The 26,410-nt window shown below is 33.9% G+C and overlaps 1 protein-coding gene across 18 annotated transcripts in view; it reads left to right on the top strand.

The window, feature by feature from the left end:
- LOC140040437 (uncharacterized) overlaps nucleotides 1-20,681 on the top strand; it is a 159,769-nt gene extending 139,088 nt beyond the window's left edge. For all 18 annotated transcript variants that reach the window (XM_072086376.1, XM_072086364.1, XM_072086369.1 and 15 more), the window contains 42 exons: nucleotides 103-405; nucleotides 516-779; nucleotides 888-1,172; nucleotides 1,295-1,597; nucleotides 1,744-2,049; nucleotides 2,136-2,435; nucleotides 2,590-2,701; nucleotides 2,795-2,970; nucleotides 3,157-3,441; nucleotides 3,560-3,859; nucleotides 3,956-4,258; nucleotides 4,399-4,683; nucleotides 4,813-5,100; nucleotides 5,209-5,496; nucleotides 5,692-5,757; nucleotides 5,957-6,047; nucleotides 6,487-6,687; nucleotides 6,778-6,919; nucleotides 7,039-7,238; nucleotides 7,456-7,608; nucleotides 7,711-7,843; nucleotides 7,992-8,103; nucleotides 8,231-8,348; nucleotides 8,441-8,613; nucleotides 8,768-8,831; nucleotides 8,941-9,083; nucleotides 9,369-9,572; nucleotides 9,742-9,877; nucleotides 10,155-10,330; nucleotides 13,265-13,304; nucleotides 13,478-13,818; nucleotides 14,721-14,856; nucleotides 15,111-15,289; nucleotides 15,400-15,906; nucleotides 16,197-16,394; nucleotides 16,613-16,792; nucleotides 16,920-17,142; nucleotides 19,077-19,203; nucleotides 19,311-19,488; nucleotides 19,596-19,731; nucleotides 19,920-20,092; nucleotides 20,203-20,681. In XM_072086376.1, the coding sequence (XP_071942477.1) occupies nucleotides 103-405; nucleotides 516-779; nucleotides 888-1,172; nucleotides 1,295-1,597; nucleotides 1,744-2,049; nucleotides 2,136-2,435; nucleotides 2,590-2,701; nucleotides 2,795-2,970; nucleotides 3,157-3,441; nucleotides 3,560-3,859; nucleotides 3,956-4,258; nucleotides 4,399-4,683; nucleotides 4,813-5,100; nucleotides 5,209-5,496; nucleotides 5,692-5,757; nucleotides 5,957-6,047; nucleotides 6,487-6,687; nucleotides 6,778-6,919; nucleotides 7,039-7,238; nucleotides 7,456-7,608; nucleotides 7,711-7,843; nucleotides 7,992-8,103; nucleotides 8,231-8,348; nucleotides 8,441-8,613; nucleotides 8,768-8,831; nucleotides 8,941-9,083; nucleotides 9,369-9,572; nucleotides 9,742-9,877; nucleotides 10,155-10,330; nucleotides 13,265-13,304; nucleotides 13,478-13,818; nucleotides 14,721-14,856; nucleotides 15,111-15,289; nucleotides 15,400-15,906; nucleotides 16,197-16,394; nucleotides 16,613-16,792; nucleotides 16,920-17,142; nucleotides 19,077-19,203; nucleotides 19,311-19,488; nucleotides 19,596-19,731; nucleotides 19,920-20,092; nucleotides 20,203-20,210 (8,336 nt within the window). In that variant the 3' untranslated portion in view covers nucleotides 20,211-20,681. The remainder of the gene's footprint in view (nucleotides 1-102; nucleotides 406-515; nucleotides 780-887; nucleotides 1,173-1,294; nucleotides 1,598-1,743; nucleotides 2,050-2,135; nucleotides 2,436-2,589; nucleotides 2,702-2,794; nucleotides 2,971-3,156; nucleotides 3,442-3,559; nucleotides 3,860-3,955; nucleotides 4,259-4,398; nucleotides 4,684-4,812; nucleotides 5,101-5,208; nucleotides 5,497-5,691; nucleotides 5,758-5,956; nucleotides 6,048-6,486; nucleotides 6,688-6,777; nucleotides 6,920-7,038; nucleotides 7,239-7,455; nucleotides 7,609-7,710; nucleotides 7,844-7,991; nucleotides 8,104-8,230; nucleotides 8,349-8,440; nucleotides 8,614-8,767; nucleotides 8,832-8,940; nucleotides 9,084-9,368; nucleotides 9,573-9,741; nucleotides 9,878-10,154; nucleotides 10,331-13,264; nucleotides 13,305-13,477; nucleotides 13,819-14,720; nucleotides 14,857-15,110; nucleotides 15,290-15,399; nucleotides 15,907-16,196; nucleotides 16,395-16,612; nucleotides 16,793-16,919; nucleotides 17,143-19,076; nucleotides 19,204-19,310; nucleotides 19,489-19,595; nucleotides 19,732-19,919; nucleotides 20,093-20,202) is intronic.
- The last annotated feature ends 5,729 nt before the right edge of the window (nucleotides 20,682-26,410 follow it).

The following is a 26,410-nucleotide window of genomic DNA, read 5'->3' on the forward strand; positions in this document are numbered from 1 at the left end:
TTATACATTTTTATATTTTGAGACTAATTCGGTACAATAGCTGGCAATCTAAATTATTTATAAGTGTACATTATACAAATTAGTATCATTATATCACAATAGATGTGCCAGATCCTCCAGGAATTCCAGAAATATCGGAGATTGACGATGAGTCTGTTACCATGTCTTGGCGCCCACCACGTAATGATGGAGGTGCCGAGATTACCAACTACATTGTTGAAATGAAGGATATTCGTGGTCAACGGTGGATGAGAGCAACTCGAAAGCTTGTTCCCGAATGCCATGCTACGATTACTGGTCTAAAGAAAGGAAGAGAGGTTGAATTCCGTGTTAGTGCACAGAATGAAGCTGGAACTAGTAAACCAAGCAGAGCATCTGACCCTGTGTTGATAAAGAAACCAATTGGTATATATACATTTAGTATTCTTTTTATAATATACTTTTTACTGTAATTATCATAGTACGTAACCCAAACAATCACATATTCTTGACAGTGTTTTTTTCTAAAATAATAGAAACTGCTGAATTCTTGGAACCACTAAAAGATATAACAGCAAAGGTTGGTGCAACTGTCACATTTGAGTGCAGAATTTCTAACGATAGAGCTGAAGTGTCTTGGTATCGAGATGGTTTACAAATTTTCTCTGGAGACAACCTTAACATTGCGAAAGAAGGACAACGTCGAGCATTGATGATATTTAACGTAGGACCTCATGATATAAGAAAGTATAGCTGCATATGTCATGACAGAAAAACAGAAGCTAATCTCATGGTTTCAGGTATGGCTTTGACTTTTTTAAGACTATGAATTTAATTAATTTGGTAGGTGTTACTAACAACACATTGTATAATTAATGCACTAATAACACATTGCATATTGTTTTTAGCTGCCCCTGAAATTGATCTTGGAGGTTACAAAGATGTTGTGACAGTTCGAAATGGAGGGGTTCTACGATTGAATGTACCAATTACTGGCTGCCCAGCACCAGTAGCTGCCTGGCATCGCCATGACCTGCTCGTTAAAGATGATATGATGACTAAAATTGACAGCTCTGAGAATAGAACGCAACTAACAATCCGAAATGTTAAGAGGTCTGATGCAGGAATATACACAGTATCTGTCTCCAACCAGGCAGGGAAGAAAACAGGCAATATCACTGTACTTGTACTTGGTAAGTTTAATATTATTGAATTATATGAGTATTCTGATCTTCCTATTGTACATCATGTTTGAACAAAGTACCATGTGTACAGTACCTCTCACAAAATATTGAAATATTATTTGATATGATAGATGTTCCAGGATCACCAGAGGGACCACTGAATGTCTCTGATGTTGGACAGTTCTCAGCTGCATTGTCATGGAAAAGACCACTCGATGATGGTTGCTGTAAAATTGAATGTTATACAATCGAGAAACGTGAGGTTGGTCGAAAAATGTGGATCACTGTAACCAGTTACTGCACCAATACATCATACACTGTGACAGGTCTCCAAGAAGGTGTTGAATATGAGTTCAAAGTTTGTGCGGAAAACCAAAATGGTGTAGGACAAGCACTGTTTGGAGACAAAACAGTTACTTGTACCAGACCCCATAGTAAGTAGGCCTATAAAACAATAAAGTTATTTTGCCTCATGCAACAATGTGTTGATTTTGGATTATTGGTTTAGTATTGATTCATTTTCTGGTATAATAAATAGAAACTGTATAATTAACTTTGTAAATGTTATGATTTTTTGTAGCCGTTCCAAGCGCCCCTGGTAGGCCTGAAGTCCATAACATAACAAGCACCAGTATGACACTCACGTGGTCAGCACCTCGGTATGATGGTGGACTGCCACTACTTGGATATACAGTTGAAAAACGAGATACATCTACTATTCATTGGCTGAAAGTCAATCCGGAGCCAGTACTGAATACGTCATACATCGTAAAGAACCTTGATACAAACCATGAGTATGAATTCCGTGTATCTGCGGTTAATAAAGAAGGCACTGGAAAACCAAGTGAGAGTTCAATGCCTCCACGATTTGCCAAGGATCCTTCTTGTAAGTATTATTTTTCAATAGACAAACTGTTTCAATATTCATACTGATAATCATATGATCATTATTATAACTTTTTTTGTTTAAAGTGAGACCCTCCCCTCCAGGATGTCCATCCATCAGTGAGGTTACAGCTACATCGGTTGTTCTTAATTGGACAATGCCATTATCTGATGGTGGGTCGCCATTAGATTTCTACGTGGTAGAAAGACGAATGAGAGATACACTGGAATGGACAGACAGGCAGACAACCAAAGGAGTCACCATGCATGTTACGGACTTAGTACAGAACAGAGAATATGTTTTCAGAGTCCGTGCTGTCAATAAAGCTGGCCTTGAGAGTGACCCTAGCAAAGCATCACAACCATTTGTTGCTAATGATCCATGTGGTAAGATAACTATTGCATAATCAACTATATTTCCGATACTTTTGAAATACTCTGTCTATAAAAGAGAACTAAGCTATGAATATCTTACATAATATAATATTGAGTGGTAGTTATATATTTATTATGTTTCTTGTGTTTAATATTTTTTAAATAGCTGGTGAGACTCCTGTATTTGTTCAAGAACCAACTGATGCAATGATCAAAGAGGGAGAGCCTGCAGAATTCATCTGCCATGTGTCTGGATCACCTAATCCTGTTATAACATGGTAAGTGAGTTATTAGTATTTGAATTCTGATCATAATGACATTTGAAATGATAGCATAGAAAATATGTTTTAACTCATTTTTATTTGCTATAGGGTAAGGAAGGGCCGAGATTTATACCCTGGTAAACGGTACCACATATTTGATGAAGGTGATGGTAAACACCGTCTAGTCATACCAAACCCACATGAGATTGATATTGGATCATACACTGTAGTTGCTCAGAATGCTTCTGGAAAGACCCGCTGTTCAGTGGAGCTGGGAATTCAACGTAAGCTACATAATTAAATTTAGTCTATTTTAATATGCAAAGGTGCTGCCTGCCTAGAAATAAAAAAGGACACCTACCATAATTGAAAATAAGCCTGTAATAAACAATAATAATACTGTATCGTGACATTTGAAAATGTATGCATTGTACCATAAAATGACTATATAACTCTATAACTTTGAACAGAGCCAGCTACGCTAGAGTTAGACAAACGTTTGAGAGAGATCAGTGTTAAAGCAGGCCTAACAACTCGAATGACTATCAATTTTGGTGGTATGCCTAAACCTGCTATTTCGTGGACAAAGGATGGTATTCCAATTGAAAGCAAAGGACGATTTAAAGCAGATTGTTATGGAGATATTGCAGAGTTGAGTATTCGTGAATCTGAAAGAGAAGACACTGGTGAATACCAGATTACTGTCACTAATTCTTTGGGTTCACAGAGTTTGCCAATTAAAGTTAAAATCCATGGTAAGATTTTATATTTGTTTCTTATATAAATAACAAATTTATGCACTAAATATAAATTTAAATTTCTCTCTTCTATTAGTATTATATTAATATTATTATTTTTAATATTATTTTTCAGACAAACCTGGAAAACCAGCTGGTCCAATCACTGCCGAAGAAGTAAAGAAAGATTCCATAGCTATTTCATGGCAGCCACCAACAGATGATGGAGGCAATGAGATATTGCGTTATCACATTGAGATGCGAGAGGCCGACAAACATGCATGGCAGAAGGTGGGAACATCAATGGCTACGCAATTTAGCGTCAGCAGGCTTCGCCAAGGTATTTCACTTATCTTCAGAATATCTGCAGAGAATATTGATGGCATTGGAACTCCATTAGAGGGAAGGGAATCTATTCAAGCAAAGAGTCCATTTGGTAAGTATAGAAAACAATCATGTATACATCTTTAATGGAAAGTAGGTTATGAAAAGATTTGTATTATCATTTTTCTTTAAATGTTTTGTATTTAAGATGTCCCATCTGCTCCTGGCAAACCAACACTCAGAGGTATAGAAGCAAATCGTGTCCACCTCTCTTGGACAGCACCAAAATCAGATGGTGGAAGCAAGATTACTGGATACGTTATTGAGAAACGTGAGACTACAAGCAAGCGTTGGTTCCGTGCTAATAGAACGGAAGTAATTAAACCTGACCACGTAATCGAACATTTGATTGAAGACAGCGAGTATGAATTCAGGGTGTTTGCTGAAAACAAAGCAGGGCTAAGTGGGCCAAGTGAACTATCTCAACGTGTAGTAGCTAAAGATCCAAGAGGTAAGTTTAAAATATTTGAATTGTATTTCAAAGACTAAATCATTATTGAGTGTAGTAGCTGGCAAATCATTATGGTCAGCCAATATAATGTGAAATTAACTGAAATTGACTTGAAACATTTACCTCTTTTAATTTTACAGACTCTACAGAACCAGAGATCGTAAAAGTACCACATACAATATCTGTTGCACAGGGTAAATCTGGAACTATTGAAGTAGAGGTTAAAGGTTATCCATTACCAGTATGTAAGTGGTATCGATATGGTAGAGAGTTGCGAGATGGCCGGAAATATCAATTGAAGAACTTTGGAAAGGTGTGTACGCTTACTCTGAACGACGTATATGAAGAAGACACTGGTGAGATCATGGTAAAGGCCGTGAACAAAGCAGGAATGAGAATAGCAACTACCATTGTTCAGCTGCGAAGTAAGACTTTTACACAGCTTAGTATAACTGAAGTTTAATAATACACTACACCCATTCACACTAAACATTGGCCATGATGTTTTATAATGACTCTCTTAATCAATACATGTTTTTATTCATTCACTACAGTACCTCCACATCTGACACTTCCAACAAGACTACGTTCACCACTCTATTGCCTGGAAGGAGAAGTCTTGAAGCTTCGTATTTCAGTCACTGGTGTTCCCAGGCCTACAATAGCATGGGATCACAATGGTCGCGATCTTGTAGAAGGCATACGATATGAAATGAGAGAAACAGATAGGGATACAATATTGGTCATTAATAAGATTACAAATGCAGATGCAGGAAAGTACACTGTTGTGGCTACCAATGAACTAGGAGCTGATACAGCAAGTGTTAGCATCAACATTCTCCGTAAGTATTTAAAAGTTACAGTGCTTCGCCTACATGCACAACTCTTTCAACCATTTAACACATTTTTAATTGCCATATTTTTTTACAAATTCAATATTGTTTGTACAGGACACTCTGATCCACCACGTAACCTTGAGGTAACAGATATCTCAACTGATGCAGTACGTCTTTACTGGCAACCTCCTTTGTATGATGGTGGCAATACTGTTACAAGCTATATGATAGAAAAACAGGAATCTGGACAGATTGCATGGACACGGGTTTTAGCTAGCAGAAACTGCTTTTTAACTGTTGTTGGACTCAAATCTAATACTGAATACACATTCAGGGTGACAGCTCTTAATGATTATGGCCCAAGTGACCCCTGCACTGCAACTTCACTCATAAAAACAAAACGTAAGTTTACTTTGGCAATTACTGTTATAAAGATAGTACAATATATATAGTAAGGAAGTTGGATTGGTGCAAACTTTTCGTTTTATTTCAGGCTACTCTGTTCAATTAAGTGTGTTTTTATGTTGTATTAAAGTTGAGACAATTCACATTTATAAGCTTAAGTTATGTATTAAATAAGATTTCTTTCACATATAGCATCAGACAGAGATCGTCCTCAATTTGAAGACATTGAGTCTAGAAGAAAATACTATGATTCCATTGGTAAGTTCAACATAGTAGAAAGTAACAAATATAATTACTTTCAAACTTATGAAAAAATAAATTTTTACCGTAAATATGGTGTCTTATCATCACTGCTGTCATTTAATTTAGCTTTATTACAGCCAGTTTTGTAGGCTTAACAAATTTATTCCATGTCCTACCAAAATACATGTTTAGAATTACCTACTATTTCTTGCAGTTGATACATCGTACATACCATCAAAATATGACTTCAGACGTAAGGCAGGATCAGTCTATGATTATTATGAAATATGTGAAGAAATCGGCAGGTAAGAATTACACCACTACATTTGAATACATATTGGTAGTGTAAGAAGAGTTATCACATATTATATAACACCTAAATAAATTCCTGTCATTTGATTGGACGAATGTGGGTCACATGGCGTGCAATAGTACGCACTATTCAACGATCGTTAAATAGTACTTTTTGAAACATTTTTGTGTACGAAAAAAAAACGTCTAGATGTTATATAAAACAAATAATGAATGTTTTGTATTCGTGTAATGGTACAAATAATGGCACTTGGTGAATGATGAAAGGTTATATCAACTCGGCTTTGCCTCGTTGATATAACCTTTCATCATTCACCTCGTGCCATTATTTGTACCATTGCACTCATAAACATTCATTATTTGTATATTATTCATTTCAATTATGTAGACTGATCAAAACAACAATTAAAATCGTATGTTTTATTTATTTAGAGGTTCGTATGGTATTGTGTACCGAGCTATTGAGAAAGCTACAGGTAAAACATGGGCTGCAAAGTTCATTCGTTGCCATGGCAAGGAGCGGGAGGTAGTCCAGCGTGAGATAAACATAATGCTGAAGATGCACCATAACCGACTTCTACAACTGCATGACGTCTTTGAGAATGACGAAGAGATTGTTATGATTATTGAATTGTAAGTTCTTGGTATTTAAAATTTGTTATATTATCGATATGTATTTCAATTTTGACTCAAAGGACTAATTTTTAGTGATATTCATTTTAGCCTTTCTGGTGGAGAGATGTTTGACCGATTGGTTGATGAGAACTACATCTTGACAGAACCTGAAATTGTTCACTACATGCGCCAGATATGTGAAGGCATAAAACATATGCATGAACGTCATCTCATTCATTTAGATATGAAGGTAAATATAAGTTAAAAGAGGTGTGTGAATATTTTGTTAATTATTTCCAATATTAACATCATAACCACCACTAACTAACACTTCTTTATTAATTTCTATATATAATTTATAATTAATAGCCTGAAAATATATTATTCAAAACACGAACGAGCGAAGATATCAAGATTATTGACTTTGGGCTTGCTCATGAACTTGATCCTAATGAACCCGTACGAATGATGTTTGGCACACCAGAGTTTGTGGCACCAGAGGTAGTCAACCATGAGCCAATTGGACTGCCGACAGATCTCTGGTCACTTGGTATTCTTGCTTATGTAATGTGAGTATCAAACTCTATTGTTGCAAATATAAGCATAGGCAATAACTATTTTATGACACTTGAAATTAAATTAAAATGTATGTGATTGAAGACCCAGAATTCAGTCTAAGTAGATAAAATAAAAATTGGTAAACCAGTACCTACCTACCTTAATGTCTTCTCTTTCTTCATCTTCACACTTTTTTGCTACGTGTTCACTGTTTTCTTTCTACATTAGGTTGTCTGGTATGTCACCATTTATGGGTGATACTGATCAAGAAACTCTCAAGAACGTAGCTAAAGGTGATTGGGAATTTGACGACGAGTGCTTTGATTATGTCTCAGATGAAGGACTTGACTGGATTGAGAAGATTTTAGTAAAAGACAAAGAGTAAGTATACGTAGACCTATTTAATAATAAATTATTTATAACAAATGAACTGTCGCAATTTCACAACTACTCTAATTAATAATGCTATATGTTTAATTATAGTAAACGTATGACAATTCAAGAAGCATTACGTCATCCTTGGTTGACAATGGATTCTGACATCTTAGCACGCAGACGTGCTCGTCGTATTGACCCAACTCGATTGAGATCATTCTACGAAAGAAGAAAACCAGAGGTATGGTACTATCCCACCTTGTCATCACAAATCTCTTTTGCTTACAACTCTAAATTACTAATAAGATACAATCAGCTACTATAAATTCAAGTAATGGTAATTGGTGTGGTTATTATTGATTCAAACATTACTTGATCTACTATTTTAGGGTGCTGGACAAACAGCATTGGCTATTGGTCGGTTGGCCCACACAGGATCCCTGCGTGAAGTACACAAGACCTTTAGAGGCCAAACTTTGAACGAAAGAATTGTGTTTATGGGTGAGAATTAACTTTTTATAAAAGTTTGTCTTTTGGTTTGCAAATCAAAATTGGTTTGCTTTTACTAGTAGCTATAATAGCTAATTTAATTTAGTAATAATATTGGTAAATTATCTTGTTTTATTAGGTGTGCGAGATGCTGCACCACAATTTGTCAAGCCACTTGTTAATACTACAGCTATAGAAGCCAGCAATGGTCGCTTTGAATGTGAAGTGTCTGCTCTTACAGAACCTCTTATTTTGTGGTGAGTAAACGATATAACTGTAATTTTCACAATATTTAATCCAAAATAAATTCAAAATACTGTACTATACATGATTTATTTTTTATTTACAGGTACAAGGGATCTAAGTTACTGCCAATCAGCATCAAATACAAAATGTTTTATGATGACAGAAAATACACACTTGTTGTTCATGATGCAAACATTGATGACATTTCCAAATACACATGTAAAGCCAGTAATTCATATGGTCATGCAACATCAACAGCGTCGCTTGACGTAGAATGTACGTATTACCTATATTAATATAAAAAGCATTATATGGCAAAACAGGTCCCCAGTATTGTAGATCAAGCATTATCCAATAGTACATTTATATTAATAAATAGATAGATTACTTCTTTTTTTATTTGAGAATTGACAATTGAATATATTTTCAGTATTCGATGATGATGAACTTGCTAACCGTGGTGAAAGAAGAACCATTGGCTTCAAGCGTCAAAAGTAAGTTGAGATTCAATTGTGTGATTGTAGTATATTGACCATACCAACAGTTGTATTTGGCTGGGAGTAATTTCTTTACTTTCATTTTAAATAATTATGTATATTACAGGATACCACTGGGAGAACGTGCAAGAAGACGTCGTTCACTACACGCTGCTGCTACAGGCTACTTGGATATGCCTCCTCAGTTTGTGGCAACACTTCAAGATCAAGAATGTGGATTAGGATTTATTCTACCACTAACCTTCCAAGGTATTTTTTCAAATATTACACTCAATCTATATATGTTACAGTTACTGTGTGCTTATGAGATGTAGATTGTATTACAAACCACTGTAACCCAAAGCTGTATTTATTCAGTATTGTTAGTTTATAATTAGATCATAAATGGGCTCCAAAGGAAATAAGCTCCTAAGCTTTTTTGGCTACTACTGGGCTTGTAGCTTAAGTGAAGTTGTGATTTTGTATAATATATGTATTTTAATTGATTTTCTAATTTAAATCATTTAATATTTATTTTGTCTATTTTATTTTTAGTACATACACCACCAGAGCCTCGTGTTACCTGGTTCAAGGGTACAACAGCGATAGTAGATGACCGCCACTACACACAGCATGCTGCTAATGGTTCATACGCATTAACAATACAAGAGACAACTTTAGAAGACTCCGGTGAATACTCAGCACAGGTTTCAAATATTGAAGGAACATCTATTACAAAATGCATCATTTCTGTTGATGGTAATTATTTTTATTATTTAATTTATTTATGTGTTGCATATTGCATTACCAAATTATGGCAAACCGGTGGAGGCTGTGATTTCTATTATTATCTCGTTGAAATCTGATCAGATCTATGTTTAGCAATAAAACTGTTATCATTAAATCTAAGTACTTTTTTTTATCTTAGAACATTACATCGACAAATATGCTGGCTACAAGAAGCCATATTTTGAGAAGAAATTACGAGATATTTTGATTGTTGAGGGCAGTGCAGCCCGCCTTGAGTGCAATATTAGTGCAGTACCTGATCCAGAAATTAGATGGTATGTTTAGGCCTACATTTAATTATGTTCTTGTTTTCCTGACTCTAAATCTGTAATACTCAAACTAGACAATTAACAGTTAAGCCTGCTTGTGTGTATCTCAGTTGCCATCTATATGATAAAACGGGTTTATCAGGTTTTAAACACATACATTTCCTTTGTTGTAGTATTTGGTATTTATACAGGATTACTTTTTCTTACTTAAAAAAACCCTTTCAACCTGGGATTACACATTTAAATATTGTATATTTTCTAAAAACTAACTATTACTTTATAGGTTCAAAAATGACAAAGAGGTAGCTGATGGACATCACTACAAGATAGATTGTGAAGATGACGGTACCCATACACTGACAATACAAGAGGCATTCTTACAAGATGCTGGGTCATATACCTGTCAAGCTAGTAATCTACTTGGACGTATCTCATGCGAAGCTACCCTCAGTGTAGAACGTAAGTTAAACTTATTTTTCAGTATTATTTTAATTTATAAACAATGTAGCTCAATTTGTTTGTATACATCTGTAAACAGGAAGGTACTTCATCATAATTTACTGATGGAATGTTATGAAATTGTTATGGCATTGAATCAAAGTATTCTGTCCAAAGATGTTGAAAGTGCATCTCAATGATTATGAATGAACCAGATTTACAATTGATGAATGATCAATAAAAAATGATCTTGAATCATATGTTCATTCTTCACCAGAAGTTCATAATATAACTTTTGTACAGTAAAAAAGTATAATCATAACAGTGAAAAACTTGTTGGTCTAATCTTTTAATTTTATTACTGGGATCCCAGTATTTTAATAGGAGGGCGTGTTTGTTTGTTTTTATTTTTTGCTCATATAAAAACAACAAAAATATACATCAAAAGTCGCAGACTTAAAAAACAACAAATTCAGTCCAAAGACAACAAAAAACGGGTAGGAGCAAAGGATAACCCTCTAAACCCGGAGGTTTGTATCCTGAGGGGTACTGACCAGATCAACCATAATCAAGAATTTCTTTTGTTATTTTATGAACCAGGATGAAAGAAAACAAATCATTTATAAGCTTGAATACACTTCACCAATTTTGGGCAAAGAAGGGAAAACTTTAAAATGTCTGTAGACCTATCAGCGTCTATTTATACTCTTTATGTGTTTGTTTATTACGTCAAATATTTATGTAATTGAAAGATGATATACAGATTATATATCATATTTTTTCTAATTTTGCTAAAAGTAAATTTAATAGATGTTGTGGGGGTTTTTACTGTCACGATATCAAATTAAGTAATATCATATTTTGCCGAATATAAAGTTTTGTTCAAAGCTGCCAGCTTATATCTCTCATTGACATGTTGCTTGAGGAATTTGACCTTTCGTGCGGATGAAGATTCTGTTTGGATAGATCGCTAATGAGAATTCTTCTAGCAGTTCCCTCTACGCTATGAAATATTTAAGATAGATTGGATAACATTTTGCACTCGGCTTTTGAGAGCAATAAAGTTAAGCGTTGATTAAAATTATATTGCACAATCCTTGATTTTTTTTTTTTTTCAATGGCGTTTATCTTTGTGAATATAAGTTACATTCAATGTCACAGTGTTTTCTATATAAGTTGTTGTATTGTTTGTAACACTATTAGTCTAACTTAGTTTTAAATTTACTATTTCACTTCATATTTTTTTCACTTTACTTATAACTTAAATAAAGTGGAGGAGCCTAGATGGAAGCATAGCTTGTAATGAATAAGCTCCTCAAAACAAAAAATATAAAATATAAAATAATATTACAAAATGTGGTACTCCAAAAAACAACAGACTTATATAATAATGAAGATTTTTTTCTTAACTAATATGTTTTCAAACACATACTTCTAATAACAAGTTTTAAAAAATAAGACAAGTAATATAGATTATATAAATTATTTAAGATAATTTATTTAGATAATATCCAAATATGTAAATATTAAAAGAAATTACAAAGAACCTTCAACCAATAAAGTTTTAATTTACGTTTAAATTAATAACAGTTTATATGTGATTTTTTTAAGAGATGAAGTTTAGTGATCTACAAAAACGAAAACATATATATTTGGTCTACTATTTGACGAATTTCTATCGTTTCGGCAGCTTTTATAAATTGGACAAGTAACTTTTGATATAACCCTTTTAAACTAAAGTAGTATTAAATTTTGTTTCGATATTAAAGTTAATAGTAAGTGTAGTGTCATTTGCTCATTTAGAATGCTAAGTCATGCAAGCACACACTGTAGGTATCGAATGTCTTGGAATGCAATCATACGCTGCTATAAATCTAATCATAGCTCGGCTCTCGGCTCAAGTATGTATATCTGAGTAGTGTGGTATGGCTTACGAATTACATAAACGCTGGCATGCTGAGTTAGATTTCAAATTCACCCAGGCCTGCACAAGACGAAGACGTGTCATGGAATATACGTATCGCAAAGAGGGGTTTTCTCCAAAGCCAAGGACATCTCGTGGTCGCGGTAAAAAGTTACGCCGGTTGCGAAGGAGTGCTTCAATAAAGATTCTTATGACAACTTACCTTGGCGAAGATTCTGGATCTGACGATGGTTTTGATCCAAAAGTTGTATCCGTAACCAGGAAGCCTTTTGTCAGCTCTAGTTTTGCAGATTATACGCCTAAGCGGACGGAGCCTACATTTGCTGATACAAATTTCAAATTTTCGACCAGACCTGTTAAGGAATCATATAGGCATAGTGATTATTCATACACGAGTCCAAAAGTAACTCGCTACGAAAAATCATTGACAGATTATCCATACAGAAGTCCAAAATTAGACTTTCCTATTCTTAATGACATATACGAGGATGACTTGGTAGAATCTGATACAGAGGAAGTGGAGACATGGGACCTTCCAGCATCCAAAGTAGAGAATTTCATAGATGAACCTCTTGAAGATATATTAGAAAGATATTTGCCTGGATATACTCCACGAAAACGAAACAGTGTCATGAAGACAGTCTTAACAGAAAAGTATCCAGTCAGTTTGAGCAAAAAAGCTGTCTTCATACCATGGAAGGAACGTGATATTTATTTCAGAAATGATGGGTACAGTCCAGATAAATATATTACTAGTGGCTCAAGAAGTCCTACTAAAACGCCGGTTAACAACAAGAAGAAAACTATTCGAAAAAATAAGAAACTTGTTGTGCAATCGTATGACTTGCCCTCACCACTAAAGTCAAGAAGTCCGACAAGAGCGCCGCGTAATCACCGTGAAATCAAAAATGAAAATCTAATTGACCGGTATTTACTAGCTTACTGGTTACAAGATAGTTATGATAGAACTCCTAGAAATAGTCGTAAGCTTGATTATGATTACTTATCAGTCCCTTCTTATTCTTATACAGGCTTGAGTGTATCTAGTGATTATGGATCGCCATTATCAAGGTAAGACAAGTTTTGTTTAGAAAATCATGTAAATCATTAAAAAAATTCATTTAAACATATATGTAGTATTATGACTTTAATATATATTTTTTCATTTAATAACTGTGCGCGTATTTCGGGTTTTTTTACATTTTTGTATTTTTGTTTAAAATAATGCTTTTTTTTTATCACAGAGAATCTAGTACTGAAGATCTGACCAAGTTTGTTCCGAGACGACGAAAACCCAAGAATGTAGCACCATTCTTCAGCCTTCCTCTTCGTCGAAAGACACTAGTAGAAGGCCAAACAGCAGTGCTGGTGTGTACTGTACAGGGAACAAATGAGCCTATAATAACATGGACTAAAAATGGACGTCAAATTCTGGATGGAGAAACGTATAAAATAACTTTCAAGAGAGGGTCATGTACACTGGAGATTGGTAATGCGCAGCAGTCTGATACTGGTACATATCGTTGCATCGCAACTAATGCTGATGGTGACGAATTTACAACCTGTGAACTTGTTGTTGACGAAAGTAAGTCATTGTTGATTTATTAAAATATTTATTAACAAATCCATCATTGAGGGTATGTTATTTGCCATACAATCGTATTCCTTCCCAATACTGTAGAAAACTTATATGCGAAATATGCTAGTTACGCGATCCAGATTTATAATACTGTACATACGCACATAGATATTTTCTTTTCAAACAAGGTTGTGCTAAGATACCTGGCATTCCTTGCTGTTTATTTTGAACGATGACACAACATTACATGATCGTAATGTTTATTTATTTAGGATAGAAATAGAAATCGCTTATAACTCCCTAATCAATAGAATAGGATTGCAGTGTTTACGTAGTTTTTGCAACACGATATGCCAATGCAATAAACAATTCTTACTTAATTTCGTCATCAAATAAAATGTCAACAATGTGAAGCCCATAGTCCTATAAGGATATCTATACTTGTCTTCATTATCTACATTTTCTGAGAGTATAATAACTATGTACACGTAGGCCTACAAACTAGCAGCACATGATAAAATGATAATAAAACCAGACATGTTGTTTTATCACAGATGTGAATCTATCGGTAAATCGTTAACAAACACAGCTGTTATGACATGAATTTATGAACAGGAAACATGTGGTTCACGAATTATTTAATTATACAAGTAAATTGAAATGACTTAATAGCCGATCTGTTTGTTGCTATGTAGTGGAAATAAGCTAATAAGTGTTTGGGTTTATCCTGAAATATCTTTTATAAATGTATTTTTATTTGTAAAGTCAGTAATTTATGTTATCACTTTGTATATATTTTTATGATGATTTTCTGTTTTATAACAATCTAAATTCGTTTATCGTGTAACATTATGTTATTAATATTTCAGTTAAATTATGCTTTTTATTCTGTGTATCACTATGTTTAGGTTTACCTCCCGATGACAGATTAAACTACACTAGGCCTTCGTTTCTGAAACCACTCAAGTCCCAGTATATACAGGAAGGCAAAACGGCTCGGTTCGAGATCATGGTAACCGGAACTCCTGAGCCAAAACTTACATGGTGAGAGACTTGCTGCGCAATAATATTATTTTAGTATACCAATTGCTGAGTGACTGATGATGATTATTATTATTACATCATCATTATGTCGTTGACCATGTTATCAAGTTCAACATTAAATGTAATTAGCTTTACGGCCACAGGTATACATTGTTTAGTTACTATGTATAAACACAGTTTTGGTTTAAATGAATACATACAAATTCCATTAAACATAATAGATTACTAACTAGTAATTGTTTATTTTATAATAGGTGTAAAGATGGTGACACAATCTATCCTTCCGGTCGTATCTTACTTGATAAGTATCTAGGAGGTGCCTATTCACTTTCAATAGCTAACGTTGCACCTACCGATGCTGGTCGATACACACTGATTGCTTCATCACCCGCTGGAACAGTGTCCTGTGGATCTGAGCTTGCTGTTATGAAAGGTACTAGAATTATGCTTGATATTCAAAAAGGTGTATACTTATTTACAAAGATATATGTTAGCAAATTAAGTTTAAAATATTGTAGTCAAGTTTTATCATTTATATTTTAGCTGAAGCAGACATAGAAGGAGATCATTTCGATAGAGATGATGATCATCGTCGGACACAACGACAGCACCGAAGATCACGATCTGAAAGACCGCAACGTGATAAGCGATCACAAAGAAAATCAACCAGAACATCACAATCACTGACAACCGACTACGAGTATAGAAGAAGACAACGTGCCATAAAGTACCCTTCACCAGACACTCGTGGAAGCTACACAGCGGCCTCAAGTTATTCCAGTGCATCTCGATATTCTAGTAGCAGCAGCTCTCGAACAAAATATGATCGATACCTCACAACAGACTACAGGTCAGGATCACCAGATATCAGTGGAGAGCGTAAATCCAGAAGAAGATCGAGTGACGATGCAAAAAAGAGTGATGTACCTGAACCAATAGTTCCCAAAGCTGACGATAAAGAGGGCACCGGAGCTCCGGTGTTTGTCCAAGAGCTGAAAGACATTTCTGTTTACGACGGCGACCGAGTTGTTCTGGAAGTAGAAATTGATGGTCAGGAATTATATTTATAACTAATATAAAATTAATGTATACTGTAACTCTTCTTAAATTATAACTCAAGCCGTTTTACGATTAACAATAATAACATTATTTTAGTTTAGTTCAATTTTATCTCTTGATATAACCTAGTTTAAAAACCCACAACGAAACAAAGGTGATGACCGTTTATATGTTGTTCTAAATGCAGGGAGCTGGTAATAATAGTGTTTGAAATTCACTCTTCTCTAGTTTGAAGCAATATTTCTAAATTCACACAATATTAATTATGTTGTTGTTAATAGGTGCACTACCAATGGATATCGGTTGGCTGCGTGAAGGTAATGATATTCCAGACGGCGATAACTTCCGATATGTTACCAAAGGAAAGATATACCAACTTGAAATTACTGAAATACTCCAGGAGGACGCTGGTAAATACACTTGTGAAGTGTTGAATGATTATGGTGAAGCTGATAGCAGTTGTAATGTCAAAGTTCAAGGTAGTAATCTAATGGGTTTTTTTTACATATTGTGCTTTTTATACTGATATAATTACTTCGGAATATTTTCATCATTAGATTATTTCTTAGTCCGACAAAATCTATACCTATCGCGAAACAAATGAGACAGCTAGTGTGAGACAACATTTTTGTGAATTAATTTGAAAATATATATCTATATAGACGTTAAACCAATTTATATATCTTTACATTAACAGAAGAGCCAAGTGTTAGCATAAGTCAGGATATAAGTATTAGTATAAGCACGGATCAGCCTGCAATAATTGAAGAAGATCCAGTTCCACCAGAGTTTTTCGACAAACCAAAAAATACAACATTTACCGAGGGAACAAGTGTTATGTTATCATGTGATTGCGACGGAGACCCATTACCTGCAGGTAATTTACTTGTATTTAACTTGTATATAATCTAGATATTTTAAAACATAACATTTTAGCATTTACTTTCAAATAAACATATTGAAAATAGAAATAACATAAGATGGTTTTAATTTGACTTTTGCAGTGAGTTGGTATAAACAAGGAGATGATAAACCACTTAGAGAAAACGACCGATTTAAATTTACTGACGAGAAGTTTGTGCACACATTTGAAATACCAAGTTCAGTGGCATCCGATGCTGGGGCGTATTTGTGCAAAGCTAGCAATGGAGAGGGTGAAGTCGAAGCAGAATTTGAACTTACTTTAGCTACTGGTGACGAAGACGCTGATGGCGTTCAACAACCTGCGTGAGTTACAGTATTTATTTATTTTCTTAATAGCCAGTGCTAAAATAATAATGATAAATGGTTTTCAGTAGGGACAGTTTGTTTTGATAGTTACGTCATTAATTCAGTGTGCGCATGCGAGGACAGATGCGGTTCCGATGACCAACAAAACAATGTAGGTTTTAGGTTGTCACAAATCAAAGGGTTTAAGCGCTCAGCATTATGCAATTTAATCTAATGTAAACGTACGTTTCACATGGGGTACCACTTTTATATGCGCTGACGTATGGTACGTTGTAAACATGGAAACAAAATTAACAGAACGTTTGTTACGATTCTGAATTTAAGAAATTTATATATTGTTTAGTGTGATTTTTTAATGAATTACATGCTCAATTTCATAGTTTAAAACCACAACAAACTGATGCTGACAATAACATTACTCAAGACAAAGATGCAAAGACAGTTCCTGAAGAAACATCATCTATTAGCAATATTAGAATAGAAATATCACCAGTTCAAACAAGTAAACCAGAAGACTGCTATAACAAAGTATACCAAGACACACTTATCACAAAACTTGGTATCAATGAGGAAGACTTAATAAGAAAACCTAAACAACCAAATACTAAAGATAATGGAAGTGCTAATAATATCGCTGAAAAGAAAGACGACAGTTTGCCAGAGTGCAAAAAGTCTAAAGTTCGCATCCCTTCATGGTTGGCAGGGTCTGTCAAGCACGATACGGAGGCGGTAAAGGCTCCAAATCAAATGACATCCAAACCTAAAAAGCAAGAAGAATCACCAGATGGAACCATGTCAAAAGATGCTATCAATCGTAAAGTTATTCAGCCAGGTGGGAACATTGGTAGTGACAATGATGCAGAGAATAACACCAATTCAGATACTCGTGAGTCTACGAAAATTGGTAAATATGATAAGAAAGACGAGAGCCTAGAACAAGAAAGGAACGCTAACACTGACATATCCCAAGACTTAAACTCAACCAAACAGTCTGATGCGAGATTGAAACCACAAAAGTCAAATGAAACTGCAGATATCAAGCCTGCAATTCTCTCATTTGTTGTCACTACAGATAATAAATCTCAAAATGTCCACCATGATGTCACGGTAGACAAGTCGATAGAACATAACGCTGGTATCAATATTGGGAAAAAATATCAAGTAAAACCAAATGGTGCATCTCTACCTAAAGAAAATGTAGCCAATAAACAACGTAAGACAAGTTTTACCGGCCCTAAACAGCAATCAGACATAAAGCAAACGATGTCATATCAAGACTACAAGAAGAACAAAGATAGTATGAAAAATGCTGAATACAAAGCGCTGCCGCCCTGGCTTGAACATCTTGGAAGTAAAAAGTCTGGTAGTGAAAGTGACGATGATTACGATAGTGATGATGATGAAGAGGATATTCTGGAAGAAATTCCAGTACCAAGAAAAAGGTTGATTTTAAACATTCTGACACAAACTCTGCACCGTCACGAAAAGAAATAGTTGAACACAACACAGTGTAGCCCTAGATAAGAATTACCCACATTAAAACCCACATTAATTATTTTCACTGTCCACGTGTGTTGATGATGCGTACTTCACATATGGTTTTGTACTGCGCACTTATGGGTTTACTAGTTATGTTTTCAGTACGTAATGAAACTTATAGATTTCATATTACAGTTTCAACACTGTCAACCGCACATTAAATGCAAAATTATGAAGGACAGAAATGGAAGAACAGTAAGGACGCGTGTTAGTTAGTTACCGCTACCGCGCGCCTTTACAATCACTCACGTCGTTTCATTTTACAACCACACCTTATTTTCATTTTACATACAGTTTATTTTCTCTTTACACATAGTATTGTGGAAATGTGTTTTTTTTTATTTCACTTGATTGCCTAAACTCGATTACTTACATAATGTTAATTTATTTAGGATGATTGGAAGTGTACCAGAACACCCCGTTGGTAAACCTCATGTGTCAAATGTGACTAAAAACACCCTAACGCTGGCATGGTATGAACCGACATCTGATGAAGGAAGTGAGATCACATCATATAAGGTAAAATAAGAAAATAAAATTTATGTTAATACTTTCTGTTTTCTCTTATAAATGTCAAATATTATTTCAAGGAATCCTCTAAATTATGTTGCTAATATTTCTGATAGATTGAAGAGGGTTCCAACTCGATTTGGACAGAAATTGCCGAGGTTAAAACAACATCTCACCATCTAAGTAATCTTCAACCAAATACGGAATACTTATTCCGAGTTAAAGCAGTTAACAGAAACGGCTGCGGTGCCGTCGGTAAAACATCGAAACATGTGACCACAAAAGACCCAACAGGTGAGACTTTTATTCAGTGTTCATCTATCGATGCCAATTGAAACCTCTGTTTATAGCGGCAACATCATTGACTTATCTATTCTATTTATTTGTTTTTCGATTCACAGATGATGAAATTAAAACGCGTGAGAAATGGGTTAAGCCTTACTTTGAGACAAAGATGAGTAATGTTGAGGTCGTTAAAGGCAAAGAGATGAGATTTGACTGTGTTGTTAAAGGAACACCAGTCCCAGACATCAAATGGTGTGTTTTTTTCTATCATATTTGTAGTTGACACAGTTGCAAACGTATGGAAACCGAATTATGAAAGTCAGTGAAGGGAACCATTAGTAGAGATACCGATAGTAGAGATATAAGTTGTTAGTATAACATCTGGTCTACTGCACTTTGAAACAGTTATACTATAACTTTATTAATTTTATTCTATTAAGGTTTAAGGATGGAAAGGAATTAACAGACAGTCGACGTTATCAATTTGCGCAAGGTGTCGAGGTGATCAGTTTGCAGATCGCCAAATCTGAAGACGACGACGCCGGAAACTATATTTGTGGAGCAGAAAGCACGGCTGGAATAGCATACTGCAAAGCACACGCCGTTATTAAAAGTAAGTTATAATTGTATACATTATAATTAATACTATCTCCGGTATCGTTAGACAATTCAATTAGTTGTTGCTTTATTATGAGAATATGACATAAATTAATAATTTTACAGGTGATTAATATACGAAGTCCAAATGGGATGTCATCTCGACTACCAACTGTATCCAGAATTGTAACATTTACAACAAATTATATCTATATTTGACATATTTATTACTTTGGTCAAGACACATCGTTTGATTAAAAATAGGTGACTTCAAGCTGCTGCCCGGAAGCTTGAAGTAGTATGCAAATTTAATCTCACAATAAATAAATAAATTAGTTAGTTAGTTTAAGCAAATTAAGCTACGTATGTGGTAGCTCTCTTTCGTTTTGACGTGTTCGTAGACCCAGACACATCCGGACATTTAATATAAAATAGTCAGTAACGAACTTCTACAAATCAGGTATCCAGATTGTTTGTGTTTGTAGTAAGCAACAATACCGTAGTCATTAGTCATTATAAATTAAAATTCATGTTAAAATAGTAGTTATTGTTCACCGAAAATTGGTTAGTAAATAAAAGTGCAATTACACAAAAAGGCTTCGTTATGTTATCGTCAGAGATTTTTTTTCGCAAAATGACAATGCCATACCATAATTCTTCATACTATTATTTATGTCAACAAATCTTTTCCAAATATAACTATCAATCAAAATTCACTAACATTGCTATATGTGCACGTATATCATCATCTTATGGTGTCATATAACCAATTTGTATCAACAAATAAGAGGATAAACATTTACTCATTTTTCTTGAAATATCCTGTTACTATTTGCTGGGATTTAAGGGTCGAAAATTGGTCATTTTTATATAGTATAGGGAGTTTTTCGAAAAATTCCCAAAATATCGACGTTTTAAAATGCAATTATTGTGCGATAATATGGCTATATATGCGCATATATTGCTTTGTATCATTTATACAGCCATAGTAACCAGTTTTGTCGAAAAATAAAAGGGTTGAAATTTTGCCATTTTTTTGAAAAAAAATCCCTGTACTATAGTATAGGGATTTTTTCGAAAAATGCCCAAAATATCGACTTTATAAAATCCAATTATTGTGCGATAATATGGCTATATATGCGCATATATTGCTTTGTATAATTTATAGAGCCATAGTAACCAGTTTTGTCGAAAAATAAAAGGCTCGAAATTTTGCCATTTTTTCGAAAAATTCCCAAAATATCGGCTTTTTAAAATGCAATTATTATGCGATAATATGGCTATATATGCGCATATATTGCTTTGTATAATTTATAGAGCCATAGTAACCAGTTTTGTCGAAAAATAAAAGGCTCGAAATTTTGCCATTTAAGAAACAAGGCCAACCAACAACCATAAGTCGCGTGCTCTCAGAAAAAAAATGAACTTTCAAAAAGTAATGTACTTTAAAACTTTTCTGTACAACAAAACAGTTCAAAAAGTACAGAAAAGCGATAAAACGCATAGTGATACCGGACCGACAGACAGACCGACCGACCGACCGACATAGTCGCGTCCACCCGACTAAAAATATACTATAAAATGTATTTCTTATTTTATTAAAAAAATCATGAGTCTCCTCTCCTTAATTGCAAACACAAAAAACGATCTGAGCATGTGCAAATGTATATAAAAGCACTCAGATAATGTACAGAGGGCAGTATAAAGATATAAGCAGTGAGTTAGGCAGATCATAGGTCAGCTCTCCTTAATTGCCTAAGCCACACAGCTGACTTAGGCAGAAACACAAAAAATATAGTATATTGATATAAGCAGTGAGTTGGGCAGAAAAAAAAATTATGACTTAGACACTTTTGTTATGAGGCTGTCGATATCACCTATATACAAAAAATGCTACCTTTAAGTAACAAAATTTAATAGCATCAGCTCTTCAAATTAAAATTAACACTGATGATTTTAGAAAAGGAAAGTAGCAATAAAAGAGAAAGAATTTGTAACAAATGGGTTAAAAAATATACTATAAAAAATGTATTTCTTATTTCATTTAAAAAATCATGAGTCTCCTCTCCTTAATTGCCTAAGTCAAACAGCTGACTTAGGCAGAAACACAAAAAAACGATCTGAGCATGTGCAAATGCATATAAAAGCACTCAGATAATGTACAGAGGGCAGTATAAAGATATAAGCAGTGAGTTAGGCAGATCATAAGTCAGCTCTCCTTAATTGTCTAAGTCACACAGCTGACTTAGGCAGAAACACAAAAAATATAGTATATTGATATAAGCAGTGAGTTAGGCATATCATAAGTCAGCTCTCCTTAATTGCCTAAGTCACACAGCTGACTTGGGCAGAAACACAACAAATATAGTATATTGATATAAAAGGCAATATCGATCATTATGTATTAGAGGTAACTCTCTTTGTAGAAAATTTAGTAAATGCTCAACAGATGTTAAGATTACTTTGTTTAAGTCATACTGTATTAGTATGTATTGTGCGGCCTTATGGTGCGATTTTAATGTAAAAACTATAAAGTCATTACAGGTCTGTTATAATAACGCAATTAAAAAGATTTTAAGACGCTCAAGGAGCTGTAGTGCTAGTGCTATGTTTGTTGATAACCATGTTCCCTCCTTCTATGAGTACATTCGGAAATCAATTTTTTGTTTCAAAACAAAAACTGAAAAAAGCTGTAATACTTTAATTACATGTGTTTTTTCTCGTATTCTAAAAGATTCAAAGTTGCATAGAAATGGACAGAACTTTTGTATATTTAATCTCATGTATACTTTTACGTGTGTTAACTAGTATCAGCATAGCCATAATAATGTGTTGTTTTTGTAAACTTTATGTGTTTCATATGGACAGTTTGTCTGAAATAAAGTTGAATTGAATTGAATTGATATAAGCAGTGAGGTAGGCAGAAAAAAAAATTATGACTTAGACACTTTTGTTATGAGGCTGTCGATATCATCAATATACAAACAATTCTACTTTTAAGTAACAAAATTTAATAGCATCAGCTCTTCAGATTAAAATTAACACTGATGGTTTTAGAAAAGGAAAGTAGCAATAAAAGCGAAAGAATTTGTAACAAATGGGTTAAAAAATATACTATAAAAATGTATTTCTTATTTTATTTAAAAAATCATGAGTCTCCTCTCCTTAATTGCCTAAGTCACACAGCTGACTTAGGCAGAAACACAAAAAAACGATCTGAGCATGTGCAAATGCATATAAAAGCACTCAGATAATGTACAGAGGGCAGTATAAAGATATAAGCAGTGGGTTAGGCAGAAAAACAAAAATTATGACTTAGATACTTTTGTTATGAGGCTGTCGATATCATCTATATACAAAAATGCTACCTTTAAGTAACAAAATTTAATAGCATCAGCTCTTCAGATTAAAATTAACACTGATGATTTTAGAAAAGGAAAGTAGCAATAAAAGAGAAAGAATTTGTAACAAATGGGTTAAAAAATATACTATAAAAATGTGTTTTTTATTTCATTTAAAAAATCATGAGTCTCCTCTCCTTAATTGCCTAAGTCACACAGCTGACTTTGGCAGAAACACAAAAAAAACGATCTGAGCATGTGCAAATGTATATAAAAGCACTCAGATAATGTACAAAGGGCAGTATAAAGATATAAGCAGTGAGTTAGGCAGATCATAAGTCAGCTCTCCTTAATTGCCTAAGTCACACAGCTGACTTAGGCAGAAACACAAAAAATATAGTATATTGATATAAGCAGTGAGTTAGGCAGATCATAAGTCAGCTCTCCTTAATTGCCTAAGTCACACAGCTGACTTAGGCAGAAACACAAAAAATATAGTATATTGATATAAGCAGTGAGTTAGGCAGAACAACAAACAAAAAATTATGACTTAGGCACTTTTGTTATAAGGCTGTCGATATCATCTATATACAAAAAATGCTACCTTTAAGTAACAAAATTTAATAGCATCAGCTCTTCAGATTAAAATTAACACTGATGATTTTAGAAAAGGAAAGTAGCAATAAAAGAGAAAGAATTTGTAACAAATGGGTTAAAAAATATACTATAAAAATGTATTTCTTATTTCATTAAAAAAATTATGAGTCTCCTCTCCTTAATTGCCTAAGTCACACAGCTGACTTAGGCAGAAACACAAAAAAACGATCTGAGCATGTGCAAATGTATATAAAAGCACTCAGATAATGTACAGAGGGCAGTATAAAGATATAAGCAGTGAGTTAGGCAGAAAAAAAAATTACTTAGACACTTTTGTTATGAGGCTGTCGATATCATCTATATACAAAAAAATGCTATATAGTATATTGATATAAGCAGTGAGTTAGGCAGATCATAAGTCAGCTCTCCTTAATTGCCTAAGTCACACAGCTGACTTAGGCAGAAACACACAAAATATAGTATATTGATATAAGCAGTGAGTTAGTCAGAAAAACAAACAAAAAATTATGACTTAGACACTTCTGTTATGAGGCTGTCGATATCATCTATATACAAAAAATGCTACCTTTAAGTAACAAAATTTAATAGCATCAGCTCTTCAGAATAAAATTAACACTGATGATTTTAGAAAAGGAAAGTAGCAATAAAAGAGAAAGAATTTGTAACAAATGGGTTAAAAAATATACTATAAAAATGTATTTCTTATTTCATTTAAAAAATCATGAGTCTCCTCTCCTTAATTGCCTAAGTCACGCAGCTGACTTAGGCAGAAACACAAAAAAACGATCTGAGCATTTGCAAATGTATATAAAAGCACTCAGATAATGTACAGAGGGCAGTATAAAGATATAAGCAGTGAGTTAGGCAGATCATAAGTCAGCTCTCCTTAATTGCCTAAGTCACACAGCTGACTTAGGCAGAAACACAAAAAATAATATAGTATATTGATATAAGCAGTGAGTTATGCAGATCATAAGTCAGCTCTCCTTAATTGCCTAAGTCACACAGCTGACTTAGGCAGAAACACAAAGAATATAGTATATTGATATAAGCAGTGAGTTAGACAGAAAAAAAAATTATGACTTAGACACTTTTGTTATGAGGCTGTCGATATCATCTATATACAAAAAAATGCTACCTTTAAGTAACACAATTTAATAGCATCAGCTCTTCAGATTAAAATTAACACTGATGATTTTAGAAAAGGAAAGTAGCAATAAAAGAGAAAGAATTTGTAACAAATGGGTTAAAAAATATACTATAAAAATGTATTTCTTATTTTATTTAAAAAATCATGAGTCTCCTCTCCTTAATTGCCTAAGTCACACAGCTGACTTAGGCAGAAACACAAAAAAAACGATCTGAGCATGTGCAAATGTATATAAAAGCATTCAGATAATGTACAGAGGGCAATATAATGATATAAGCAGTGAGTTAGGCAGAAAAAAAAATTATGACTTAGACACTTTTGTTATGAGGCTGTCGATATCATCTATTTACAAAAAATGCTATATAGTATATTGATATAAGCAGTGAGTTAGGCAGATCATAAGTCAGCTCTCCTTAATTGCCTAAGTCACACAGCTGACTTAGGCAGATACACAAAAAATATAGTATATTGATATAAGCAGTGAGTTAGGCAGATCATAAGTCAGCTCTCCTTAATTGCATAAGTCACACAGCTGACTTAGGCAGAAACACAAAAAATATAGTATATTGATATAAGCAGTGAGTTAGTCAGAAAAACAAAAACAAAATTATTACTTAGACACCTTTGTTATGAGGCTGTCGATATCATCTATATACAAAAAATGCTACCTTTAATTAACAAATTTTAATAGCATCAGCTCTTCAGATTAAAATTAACACTGATGATTTTAGAAAAGGAAAGTAGCAATAAAAGAGAAAGAATTTGTAACAAATGGGTTAAAAAATATACTATAAAAATGTATTTCTTATTTCATTTGAGTGAGCGCCTAAAATTGCCTGAAACGTACTCTTATTTCACCGAAAATAAATTTTGAAAATTTTCGCATAGAGATACCGGACCGACAGACAGACCGACAGACCGACAGACAGACCGACCGACCGACCGACCGACATAGTGAACTATAGAGTCGCGTCCACGCGACTAAAAATTCCTGTACTATTTCAGTACAGGGATTTTTTTGAAAAATGCCCAAAATATTGACGTTTTAAAATGCAATTATTATGCGATATGCGCATATATTGCTTTGTATCATTTATAGAGCGATAGTAACCAGTTTTGTCGAAAAATAAAAGGGTTAAAATTTGGGCATTTTCTGAAAAAATCCCTGTACTATAGTACTGGGATTTTTTTGAAAAATTCCCAAAATATCGACTTTTAAAAATGC

This window comes from Antedon mediterranea, chromosome 2 (assembly GCF_964355755.1).
Source record: "Antedon mediterranea chromosome 2, ecAntMedi1.1, whole genome shotgun sequence".
Classification (NCBI taxonomy): Eukaryota; Metazoa; Echinodermata; class Crinoidea; order Comatulida; family Antedonidae; genus Antedon; species Antedon mediterranea.